The 12,918-nt window shown below is 44.4% G+C and overlaps 1 protein-coding gene across 1 annotated transcript in view; it reads right to left on the bottom strand.

The window, feature by feature from the left end:
* The window catches only part of LRP2 (LDL receptor related protein 2), a gene marked incomplete at its 5' end in the record, with an annotated part of 201,882 nt that extends 190,038 nt beyond the window's left edge, over nt 1-11,844 (bottom strand). Inside the window, one exon of the mRNA XM_081095525.1 lies at nt 11,769-11,844. Within this exon, the coding sequence (XP_080951651.1) occupies nt 11,769-11,844 (76 nt within the window). The remainder of the gene's footprint in view (nt 1-11,768) is intronic.
* Between the last annotated feature and the right edge of the window lie 1,074 nt (nt 11,845-12,918).

The following is a 12,918-nucleotide window of genomic DNA, read 5'->3' as shown; positions in this document are numbered from 1 at the left end:
AGGAAAAAAAACAGGATTTCCTATCAATAGTCGTCATTATGGTCTAGAAAAATTATAACTTCCATGTACATTAAATCTAAAAGCCTCCTCTCAATCTTACCTTGCACTGGTGAATCTCTAAGGAATGATTGACAGAGTCTTACAACTTTATAGCTTTTAGGGTCAATCTCTCCTTTTGTTCAAACAGTCCTATTTCAACTGAGCTAACTAGAGAGAGAAGAGCCTGACTAGAAGGTAAGTAGTTCTATCTTTGAGATCCGTTTGACAGATTCACAACAGAAACTCTCCATAAAGCCATCCTAAGAAAAAACACAAGCAATAATACTCTCCCACCCCCACTCCCCAAAAAACTGATTTAGGCAAAATAATTAAAAGATAAAATTAGCTCCCTATTAAGACTACTTCTCACCACTGGTACCTTCTTCCCTCCTTTCATTCCTCATGAAAACATACCCGCTTTGGGTCTCATTCTTTGTGAACCTTTCTCCAGCAAACATTTACTGTGCATTACCATCTCAAGTACTTCACCTACTGGGGTAAAATTTCTGCATTTTATCAGGAGTTTCAAGACTGGCTTTAATGGTGGCAGAGCAGACATCTTTGACCAGGGTCAGAGTTGCTTGGAGCCCAAAAGATCCTTCAGCACATCCAGATCATGGGCAAATGCCTTCTCCATCTCTACAAGAGCAGCCTCCTCAGGCATAAAGAGACTCAGTTCTCACTTGGTTGTTGACTACTTTCTTCTAGGGCTTTGGATAAGAGAAATTAGTGGGAATTTTTTCATTAATACTAAACAACAACCCAGCCCAGTCGGTGTGGCTCAATGGTTGAGCGTCAACCCCATGAATCAGGAGATCACAGTTTGATTCCTGGTCAGGGAACATGCCAAGTTGCGGGCTTGATCCCAGTAGGGGGCATAAAGGGGGCAGCTGATCGATGATTCGCTATCATCATTGATGTTTCTAGCTCTCTGTCCCTCTCCCTTCTTCTCTCTGAAATTACTAAAAACATATTTAAAAAGAAAAAACTAAACAGAAACCTTTAAAAACCTCTGCCATCCCTAATGGGAAGTTAGAATAGAACTCTGACTGTGGGATCTTTTGAACTAAAACATGTCATCATAGAGAAGAGGACATTCCCAAATAATAAGATGATAATATAGGAGAAAGCCAGCAGACAGGACTCGGTCAGTACCTAAAGAGTATGGAGCAAAACTGAGTTAAAATAGAAATGTACTCTTCTAAACAATACGCTGTTTTTGACAGGCCTATGTCACAGGAATCTCTCTATCCTTTATTGTACCTGATTACATCATGTCTGGAGCATGAAAAGGTCTCGATCAATATGTAACGAATGAATGAATAACTGCCAAAAGTAGCAGAAAAATGTCCAAGAGTTGGGTTGCAAAGGGACCAACCTCTAAAATGAAGTTACCTTGTTATAATATGAGCCTCACTAAATGAGGCTTTGTTTGATAGAGGCATTATCTTCCACTTGCTCCTACTTATCCACAGTGATAGCATGGAAGAATAAGGGCTCTGGGTTCGTTCAAGTCTTGATTCCACCACTTAGTAACTGGATGGCTTTGGGCAATTACCTTACCTTTCTTTGCCTTGGTCCTTTACTCATAAAATTTGATTGTTAATGAAAAAGCAAGTAAACGAATAATACCTATAAAACACTTAGGACTGTGTTAGGCGCATAGAAAGCACTCCAAAAAAATTTAGCCTTCATTATTCTAGCTCATTCCCTCAACTTCTCTGTCTGTACAGTACATGCATATATCTGAGTCATTCATCTGCCTCTGGCCTCTTAGGCCATGGTTGTATATGGAGTCCTTGAAAAAGTGGGGTCTAAAGTGAAAAAGATTGTGCCCAGGGGACAAGCAGCCCTGGGCATTTCTTGGCAGTTTCAGGCCCTCTTTAGTTAGGCCCATTTTTCCTTCATTCATCAGGAACAAGGTCCATGAACGCCCTGACTTGACATGTTCCTTCCACCATAGTCCATGCCACCTCCCTGAATGGGGAAACCACTCCCCTCTTCAAAGAGGGCTTTTTGTCTGAACAAGGCTGTTTTCACTGTGCCATGGTTTCAGGCAGCTTTCTTCTGTGTTCTGTTTAAATACAGAATGACAGTCCACTAACATAACTTCCAAAAACTTTGACTTATCTTTTTATAAAAGCTACTGTAACAAATCTATACCAAAAATAGCAAAATGACTCATTCTGTGTGTACAGGGGATTCTCACAGGGCAACCAGGTGTCTGGGATGTTAGTGAAAAAGAGTGACACAGAATCAGTTACTCTCAAATGCCTTGGGAATCAGCAGTAGTTGGGGGCAGTGAGGCAGAGGAAAGGGGGAAAGTCAAATGAAGAGAAACAGCGTTGCTAAGCCACTTGTTTTGATAGAGACTGCAATGTTCTTTTTTCTCTATCAGGTCTTGATGGGGCCTCCAGGAGCCTGGGGGAATGAAGGGCTGGCAATCCCAGAGACATGGTGATAAACCAAGAATGCCCCTTCTTAGTTTTAGCATTCCTGGTGGCATCTACTCATTCACTCTTCTTATATACCGGGGAGGGCAAAAGTAGGTTTACAATTTTGAAAAACATTTAGATTCTGATTATTACAATGGCTTTATTAACTCAAAAAAGAATGTTGCAATGGCACAGTGTACTTACTTCTGCCTACCCCTGTACTTATTTAGTCCTATTCTGGACACTGAGGATATAAAGCAATGAATAAAAAGGATAAAAATCCCTGCCATGGTGAACTTTACATTTTAGGGATTGAAAGACAAAAGTGAATACATAAGCAAAGTGCAATGGAAAATATAAATTCAGGGAAGAATCAGAGAAGGCCACACTGAGAAGGTGACCTATGGAAGGCAAGAAGCAAGTAATGCATAATCTGAGGCAAGAGCTCTCAGGAAGAAAGAAAGCAAGTATAGAGGCATTTAAGGTGCTCACCATGTTGAGTGGGGGGGGAGCAAGGATATCACTGCATCTAGATCAGTGGTTCTCAACCTTCTGGCCCTTTAAATACAGTTCCTCATGTTGTGACCCAAAGACATAAAATTATTTTTGTTGCTACTTCATGACTGTAATGTTGCTACTGTTATGAGTCGTAATGTACATATCTGATATGCAGGATGGTCTTAGGCGACCCCTGTGAAAGGTTCGTTCTACCGCCAAAGGGGTCGCGACCCACAGGTTGAGAACCGCTGATCTAGAGCCTTGTGAGTGGAGATAATGTCAGGGAAGTAATATGGAGGCCAGTTTGTTAGGATCCTGTGGACCACTGTAAGGACTTATACTGTGACCTTTTATGAGATGGGAAGCTATAGGAAACACACCCAACGTCTTCTTCAAGGACTTTCTACATGCACTCAGTTCTTTTGGGGTGCACATCAGTGTAGAAAGACACCTTCTCAAGCTCATGCTCTTCCCAGGACAGGCCACATCTAGTAACTAAGGAAGGCCTAACACAGAACACGCCCACAGCCAACTCTTGCTCCAGAGATCCCCACTATGTTGACTGAGGCCTTGTCATAGTTCACCTTCTGTCCATCTCTGCTTCCTCCCTTTCCTTCAAGAACATTAATCTTAATTAACATACATCTGCACTCCAAACTCCATCTCAATGTCTATTTCTGGACAACTCAATTTGTATGTGACAGAAACCAACTGAGTTTTTGAGCAGAGGAGTGACATGACCTGACTGATGTTCTAAAAAGATATTGAAAGTAGAAAGAAGGAGCCCTACCGGTGAGATTCAGTGGTTGAGTGAACCAGAAGGTCACTGTTCAATTGACGGTCGGTCGGGGCACATGCCCAGGTTGCAGGTTTGATCCCCAGTAGGGGGCATGCAGGAGGCAGCCGATTAATGATTCTCTCTCATCATTGATGTTTCTGTCTCTTTCTCCCTCTCCCTTCCTCTCTGAAATCAATATTTAAAAAAAAAGAAAGAAAGAAAGAAAGAAAGAACTGATTTAACAGAGTATAATTCAGTCCCACTGGAAGGAATTTACTGTGCCGAGTTATTTCATCTCTGTGTTTCAGTTTACAAAAAACAAAAATGATAGGTTATCTAGAACGTTGTTCCTAAACTGTCTGACCCTCAAAATCTCCTGGAAACACTTAAAAAAAAAAAAAAAAAGTCCCATACTGCTGATTTTATTAGTATAGGTTTTGGCCTAAGAATCTATATACTTTTTAAAGCTCCCCAGGTAATTTTGATGATATGCCAAGTTTGGGGAGCAAGCTGACTTCTATCTAGGATCCATAGCAATTATAATATTCTATAGGTTGTGATGAAAGAACGTTTTTGAGAACATAACTGAAATATTCTCAAAGTTGAGTTACCCTGGATGAAACGACCATGTAGCCCCATTTGCCCTGGCAGCTCTATGACAATATGGAAAGCCAGACTGAAAACAAAACTGAAACCCAGAGGGGAGTAGAGTCAAGAAAAACACCCAGAAAGAGAACTGGAGCCTGCTGCACCTCACCTGACCCCTCACTGCCTCAGTTTTCCTTGCAGGAGCCAATAAATGCCCCTGACTGCTTAAGCCAGTTTGCAGAGGGTTTTCTATTTCTCGTTTCTTTCAACAAAAAGCATCCTCCACACCCTTCCCCACATTGGAATTAAATTGGTGTGGAAGTACACGTGGGATTTTCTTTTTTAGTAAGACTATAATGCCGGTATGACTGACATATTTCAGAGAAAACACTTCATTCTTAAATTTAACTTTATTTGAGAATTTCCCTACGAAATAAATTCTTTTTTTAGTTTTAGCCTTTACTGGGAAAAGCTTCTCCTTGTTAATGAGATTAAAAACCAAAGAATTGGGCCCAAAGTGACAAGCAGATCTCTGACACTCTAAGACAGGATGTTTTCATATAAGAACCCAAGAAAGTCTAGCATAACAGGACTCAGAATTGTAGCTACTGTCTTATTCCCCATTTTCAGGTTTTCTCAAAACCCACTGGACCCTCAAAAACAGATATGTTGTAATGTGAATCAGTAGATCAGTGAGTAAAGTTACTAAGAATCTTCATGTGTTATTGGTTGATAGTACATAAACTTAAAAGAAACCTCTAGTGTTGCTTACAAACTTTGATTTCAAAATCTGGACAATAAAAAAGCCATTGTGTCCATGGTAACAGTGGTTTAACTTTTCAATGAACAGAATGGTAATCACTTCATTTCTTACTGTTTCCAGTAACCTTAGGGGTCAGGCATGACCTGAGGGTTAATGACCAAAAGCTTAGGAATTTCAACATGAAACTTCACACTGTCTAACCTGACATTTTCTCGGAGAGACTTACATTTTCTTGCATTATGCTTTGGCATTGTCCTAAGTCAGAACTACTCGAATATACCAGTTAACCATCTCACTTTTGGAATGATAATGTTTCTAGTTCCCCAGCACATGCTATAAGAAATAGATCTAAATTAAAACAAAATAACAATCAGCATAGAGTGTATGTATTTGGCATTTCTGAATTAATCCTGGAATGTGTGAAAGACACCTGTTCTACCATATTTGGAAAAAATCTCTAGGGTAAATGCTAGGGACTCTTGGGGTTGTCTTCATAGAAGCATCTTAATATGTCTCCAAACCCTTCTCTCTTCTCTCTACTCCATCTCATAGCTGTGGTCTAGTGCCTGGAAAAGGGACAAAGTATTAGAAATATAAACAAGGGAGTGAAGTAGAGTATGCAGGAGAAGTAGCAAGGGCCTAGGATTCACTAAAAAAATGAAATCATACAATAGATTCAAGAACTCCTGTATTCTGATCTCTCAGCTCAATTTCCAGAACTTTCCTGTCCATCACAAAGGTCTACTTCAAATAAGAACCCTTTATGCTATAAATAAACCTTCTAGATTTCCTCCTTTCTCCTGTTTTCCTTATAAACTTAAAGTTGCAACCTGATCACATGAACATAGGCACCATGTCTTTTGCCTTAATGTTTCCAATACTTTTCCCCCTCAATTTATTGAGCTATACCAGGACTGCTGCTCTTGAGTAATTTCTAATTGCCAATAATTTTGCCCTACCCAGTGTAAGGTTGGTTAAGTGTTCTCCTATGCACCAAAAGGTCACTGGTTCAATTCCCCGTTAGGGTGCAGGTTCGGTCTGGATCAACTGATCCATGTTTCTCTCTAAAACTGCTGTTTCTCTCTCTTCCCCCCCCTTTCTCTTTCTCTCTCTCTCTCTCTCTCTCTCTCTCTCTCTCTCTCTCTCTCTCCCCCCTTCCCTCTCCCTCTCCCTTCCTCTCTCTCTCTAAAATCAATAAAAACATATTTTAGGCTGGCTAGTGAGGCTTAGTGGTTGAGTGTCCACCTATGAACCAGGATATCAGCTTCTATTCCCAGTCCGAGCACATGCCAGGTTGCAGGCTCTATCCCCACCCAGTAGGGGGCATGCAGGAGGCAGCCGATCACTGATTCTCTCCCTCTCTGAAATCAATAAAAAAAAAATTTGTAACATATTTTTCAAAAATTTCTGTAGCCTTTTCAAGTCTGTCTTTATATAAAATTCAAATAACATGTTTGTTTTATCTGTTAAGGTGTTCTAAACACTTGTTTTCTTTGTTTTTTGTTGTTGTTGTTGTGTTTAGAAAAGCAAGCAAACCCTGCCAGCATGGCTCAGTGGTTGAGTGTCGACCTATGAACCAGGAGGTCACAGTTCAATTCCCGGTCAGAGCACATGCCTGGGATGCGGTCTCAATCCCCAGGAGGCAGTTAATCAATGATTTTCTCTCATCACTGATGTTTCTATCTATCTCTCCCCTCCCTTCCTCTCCGAAATCAATAAAAATATATTTTTTTAAAAAAAGAATAGAAAAGCAAGCAAGAATTTATTGGCCACAGTAAAAATATACTTAGGAGTGTGAAACAAGGAAGGGCTTAAAAGAAGCAGCAGGAGAGCCTAGGCTGGGCTGCCTTAGCTCACTGGGAAGTCAGAGAAAAGGGGGAGAAATGGGGCCTTGGAGACAAGTTCAGAGGGTTAGCCCAGGATAAGCTGCTGCTGCTCATTGCTTCCCTGGTTGCAAATCTCAATGGCTCCCTTAGAGCTTAGGACAGTGATGGCGAACCTATGACACGCGTGTCAGAGGTGACACGCAAACTCATTTCTTTGGTTGATTTTTCTTTGTTAAATGGCATTTAAATATATAAGATAAACATCAAAAATATAAGTCTTTGTTTTACTATGGTTGCTAATATTAAAAAATTTCTATATGTGACACGGCACCAGAGTTAAGTTAGGGTTTTTCAAAATGCTGACACGCAGAGCTCAAAAGGTTCGCCATCACTGGCTTAGTGGATGGTGCGTGTGGGGGAAAGGGAGGGAGGAGGGAATGGCACCGGTGTGCTGCCTGGAGGGAGAGCACACCTAGACACTTGTTGTTTTTGCAGACCAATATCTATTTACCATTCTCTTGGTAGCTTTACCCCAATTTTCCTTTGGGGTCCATCCTTAGTCCATGACTTCAGGGACCAAGCATGTGACCCAAGCCTAACCCATGGACACATTTCATGCCCCTGGATAGAGTGACTGATTCTCCAACGACCTAAGCAGAACCCCTAAGATGCAACTAATACTTTTGCTGAGAATAATTAAGACAAAAACTCTTGTTCTTTCCACCGAACATGACATGAAGGGCTGTGGCTCCAGGAGCCATGAACAATCATCTTAGAACACCAGAGGGAACACGTTTGAAAACAGAGTCATCTCATAACCAGGAAATAGAGAAACCAGATCAGGATGATAGAGGCTGGGCCTGCATTTTATAATACATTGAGCCAAATGAAATTGCCAATATTTGACTATTTATAACCTAGATTCTAGGTCCTAGAATCACAGCAATCCCATAAGGTTCCACCTAATAGCCATATCTTTTCAATTATGTATTTCAATAAACTTCTTTTTTGGTTTCAACTACTTTAACTTAGGTTTCTGTCATTTATAAACATGAGTCCAGATTAATATGTTGAAGTTGTTGTAGCCACTAAAATAGCATGTCAACATACACGAGTGCACCATTCAAACGACTACTTGTAAAAAATTAAAATATATGTTTTACTGAATTTCCAAGGTAGTAAGTGGCAGTCAGGAATCAAACCCAAATCTAACCCCAAAATCTCACTCTTCCCCCATCATCCCATCACTTAGGAAACATTTGCGCAGGCCCTTATGGAACATATACGGCATCAAAGAAATGCCTCCTTTCAAAACAACTACCAATCTGATCGTTTTAAAGAAGCAGCCCAAAACTGTGGCTGAGACATGTCAAATCTTTTTAAATTAAATTTATTGGGATAACATTGGTTAATAAAAATTACATAGGTTTCAGGTGTGTAATTCTACATGTCAAATCTTTTTTAATGTTGGTGAAATCCTGACCAGGTTTATTAGAAACGAGTGAATGACTGAGAATCTTAAATACAAAGTTGCAGTTTAATATAAACATGAAATCTAGACCACTTTTTCATTTCTCATCCTCCTTAACCTTTCTCTAGTATTTATACTTCTGACTCCCTAACACACTAGAGACACTTAATAAATGTTGTGGAATGCCACACTGATGACATTTTTTAAAACTCAAGATAATAAAGTTAATAAGATATGATACAACTATTTGAGTTATACCAACAAAGGCTCCATCAAACTTATTTTCCCCTTATTATAACAGAGCTTCACAATTAGTACCTTTCTAGTTGTTCTATATCATGCAGTCAACCATGAGAATCTTTTTCCTTTCAATTCAATTAACTTTTGTAAGCAGCCTCTACTTTCTTTAAAAAAAAAAAAAAAAAACCTTGAAGGTATAGGAATGTTATAGTTCTTATAGGGAATCATCTACAATTAGGTGCTTACTATATTGCTTTCTTTGGGGAGGAATGTGATAACAATTGCTCAGAATGTGATAACTGTCCAGCCCATTGTCAGCTTTTTAAAAAAAATATATCTTTAATTAATTTCAGAGAGGAAGGGAGAGGGAATGATAGAAACATTAATGATGAGAATCATTGATCGACTGTCCCCTGCATGCCCCCTATTGGGGATGAGCCCACAAACATGGCATGTGCCCTGACCGGGAATCAAACCATGACCTCTTGGTTCATAGGTGACGCTCAACCATTGTGCCATGCCAACCAGACCTCTACTTTCTACATTCCTTCTTCTAGTTACTAGGACTTAACAGAAACTGCAAAGCCAACATTATAATGTGCTTCTATTCACAAAGGAAGTGTGTCCAGGTTCTTGACATCATTATTTTAAATGATGATACATTTTTTTAATTAAACATGATTTAAACCTCGGTGTTCTTAGAGTGCCTGCCTAGAGAACATGGACATGATTAACCATGACCTAATAATTATCTTGAATAAGACTAAAAACCAGTCATGTAGCAGCCTGCACTATGAAATGCAGAAATCTTCAGAAATTGGCTTTGATGGCCAAAGAGTTTGAAAAGTGGATCTGGAAGTGCAGTCTTTGAGAGTTGGAGCATTGTCACAGTATAAGTTCTGGACCAAGCTAAGAGCACATGATGCATGGCTGCATTAATCTATCATAGTTTTCCTCTTAGGCCTGGGACAGGTGACTCATTCAATTTTTTTTTTTTAAGGAGATTCACCAAGCGGACAGCTTCAGACCATACCAGATTACAACTCTACACATCCACCAGCGACCCACTCAAGGGGCAGACTCAGCGAGCACCAAAGCCCCACTGAAGCAAGTCCTGCTCCATAGGGGTGTCTCCTGCACAGCAGCTCTCCCACTGTAGTCACAGCTGGTCCCCACAGCCAATGGGCCTGGAGGTCAGTTCCTCCCAGTGATGCCAACAGCAATCAAGACTCAACTAAAACAAGACACAGAGATGCACCTAGAGTGCCCAGCTCAGATGACTGGGGAGGCTGAGCCACTGGGCCCTACAGGACACCTAATACACAAGGCCACTCTACCAATTCCAGGAGACTTAGAGAAGCTCTAGCTAATACATAGAAACAAACACAGTGAAGCAGCCAAAATTCAGAGACAAAGAAATCCGTCACAAATGAAAGAAATGGAACTACTGGATACAGTAGTATATATAATAAGTACTATATTTAGGACATGGGATCTATATAACCCTAAGTGCCTCCGAGAGGGTGCAAACCCTCTACAATAATAATAAATCCTCCCTGTGTTCAAAGAAAGAATTATTAACAGTCTCCTCCTGCCTCTCCTCCCTTTCCAAAGATTTTTACAAGACCGGTGGGATTTGCTCGCCTTTCCAGTCTTCTTCCCAGGAAGTCTGAAACGGGCACTGCTAGGAGTTGCTGTATAATTACTTAGTTGATTCTCTCTGAGGAGCTTATGCTAAGAAGTGAGGGGGGGGAGAGCAGATTAACCATTTGAATACATGTCACGGCCCATCCGCAAGCCCTCCCGCCCCCCACCATAAATGGGGGCTTCCACACTCCCCATCCGTCAACCCCCAGTACGTGATCCAGGAAAATCAATTTATTGCTTTGGCTAATCCTACAACAATAGGGGTTTCATTTTCATTGTAGGGCAATTAAGTTGTCCAACGAGAAGGAACATGAGGGGAAATGGGGAGAGGGGTCTCTCGCATCCCCACAGACAGATTAGTTCCCGTGGAGGCAGCAGCGTCCGCTGTCTGTCTGGTGGTCGGTCACACGCGGCTCCTGGCTGCTACCTAGCAACGCAAAGCCAAGGAGAGAGCTCGCGGGTTCCCCAGCCTCCTCCTCGCCCTTCCCATTCATCCCTGGTGTGTTCTCTTCTCTCTCTCTCTCTCTCTCTCTCTCTCTCTCTCTCTCTCTCTCTCTCTCTCTCTCTCCTTCTCCCTCTTTCCCTCTTTCCCTCTCCCTCATCTTCAAGCTCTCTCGCTCTCCTCCCCATTATCCTCTCTACTTGTCTTCTCTCTCCTCTTCCCCTCTTACTGTTTTTATTCTATCCCTCTCTTTCTCTGCCTCTGTATCTGTAAAAACGTAAACTGTCCGATAACTTGAGAGAAGTTTAAGGCGCTCAAACCAGAAACTTTCCCCATTCCAGCCCTCAAAACTCTGGCCGCGCAGACGCGCCCCATTCATCAACACAAAAGCTCCCACCACCGGTTGGGAAAGGAAAACCCTGCAAGAAAATGCTCCAGTATATCAGCCGCACGCTCAGCCAATCCCGCCTCCCGGCCTTATCTTGGCTCGTAAATGACCTGTATCAAGATGCGGTCTCTTGGGGGTCACCGCGGGACCAAGTTTCCCTGGTGAAAGGAGGGGGCACTCTAGCCCGCCGCGCGGGCGCGCGAAGGGATCTCCTCGGCGGGCGCTGCAGGTGGAAAACCGCACGGAGCAGCGCCGCGGAGCGCTCAGCGCCGAATAGAATAAGTCCATGGCGCGAGCAGGCTGCGCACTCGCGGGGGCGACCTCCATTCTCCCAGGTCCAATCTCAAAGTGCTTTCCAGAAGGGTCGGGACAAACTCCCGTGGGAACAAAGGCGGATGCCCGTGGGGTGCGCTGTCACCCAAACCAGCGGGACTGCTTTCTCAAGTTTGTGGCTGCTCAGCTGCAAAGCGGGCCACGGAAGGGGGTTCCCGCTCGCCCCTCACTGGGCAACCTGAGCGCCCCAGGGGGAGCCGCCGCCCTGTCCTGCCGCCCACCTCCCACCACCCTCCACCCCGGTCTCGCTCCCCTCCGCCCGCCGGCCACCGCCAGGGAAGTCCGGCGCCCGGAGCAGAGCTCCGCTGGCAGGCGCTTACCTTGGCCGCTGGCCGGCACCAGGCAGGCAGCGAAAGCCAGCAGCAGCGTGCACGCCACCGGCGCCCCGCGCTCCATCCCGCCGACGGCCCGGGGCCTCGGCCTCGCCGTTCCTTCCCCGCGAGGTGGGCGCGCGTCGCGCACAGCAGCAGCGCCTCCGCTCGCGAGCGCTCGGTGAGACCCGCACCTCGGCGGGCTCCTAGTGCCAGGAAACGGGCCCGCCCAGGGCGTCCCGGTTTTCTACCCGCGCCAGTCCCCACCCTCCAGGCAGAGCATAAAGCCCTTTAGACCCGACCGCCCCGGAACTAGCATGCGGGAATCCGGCGGGGCAGGCCCCCTGCCGCCCGGCCCGCCCCCTGCACTTTGCAGCGCTGGGAGGAGTGGGACTCGAACATAGGCGCACACACTCACACACGTACGCATACAGCCTCACGCTCACACAGCTGCACGCGCTCACCAGCACACGGACGCCGTCTCACACACTCGCGCGCGCGCGCACACCCCTCAGTCCACGTGCACGCACACTTCTCCGCTACACGCTTCCATTCACACGCGCACAGACTCCTCACAGTCACGCGCTCCCACGCGGAGACTCACACCGACAGGCTTACACGGCGGCACGGCTTCCCGGCAAGATTTGCCTCTGAAATGTGCCACCGACACAGTCTAAGAAAAGGAAGAAGAGAAGGAAGGGAAGGAGTCAAGAGCCTGCTGGAGAAAGTTGAGGCGCTGAGATGGGGTGCTCTGTGTGTCTCACTAGCTGTGGAGGGGGTTGAATCCACGTTGGGGAGGAGGTTGGATCCTTGTTTAGTTTTCCCTAAGTACCAGCGCTGCAGGTGCCACAGCCAGACGGCGCTTCTTACAAGTCTGTTCGTTTGGAAGCAAAGTGAAAAGAATGAACATCTCCACCGTGCTGGTGCCCCTGGTATTTGAAGGAGAAACACGTAAGAGGTTCAGAGAAACCCGTGGCTACTTTCTTTTGGGCAGCATTAGACTGGTTGGCGGGTGGGAGGGCGACCCCCCAGGGCACTCAAGTGAACCTCACACTCACCCTCGGAGCATCCTCCTCCGCCGGTACGTGACACCAGAGGCGACAGAAAAAAAGGGCCGGTGCAACCTAGTTCCTGGCCCTGGGAGCCCTGTGTGAGGAGG

Source organism: Myotis nattereri (genome assembly GCF_964212035.1).
Source record: "Myotis nattereri genome assembly, chromosome: 7".
NCBI lineage: Eukaryota > Metazoa > Chordata > Mammalia > Chiroptera > Vespertilionidae > Myotis > Myotis nattereri.
Note: the sequence above shows the minus strand (reverse complement) of the source record. Positions and strands in the feature narration are given on the sequence as shown.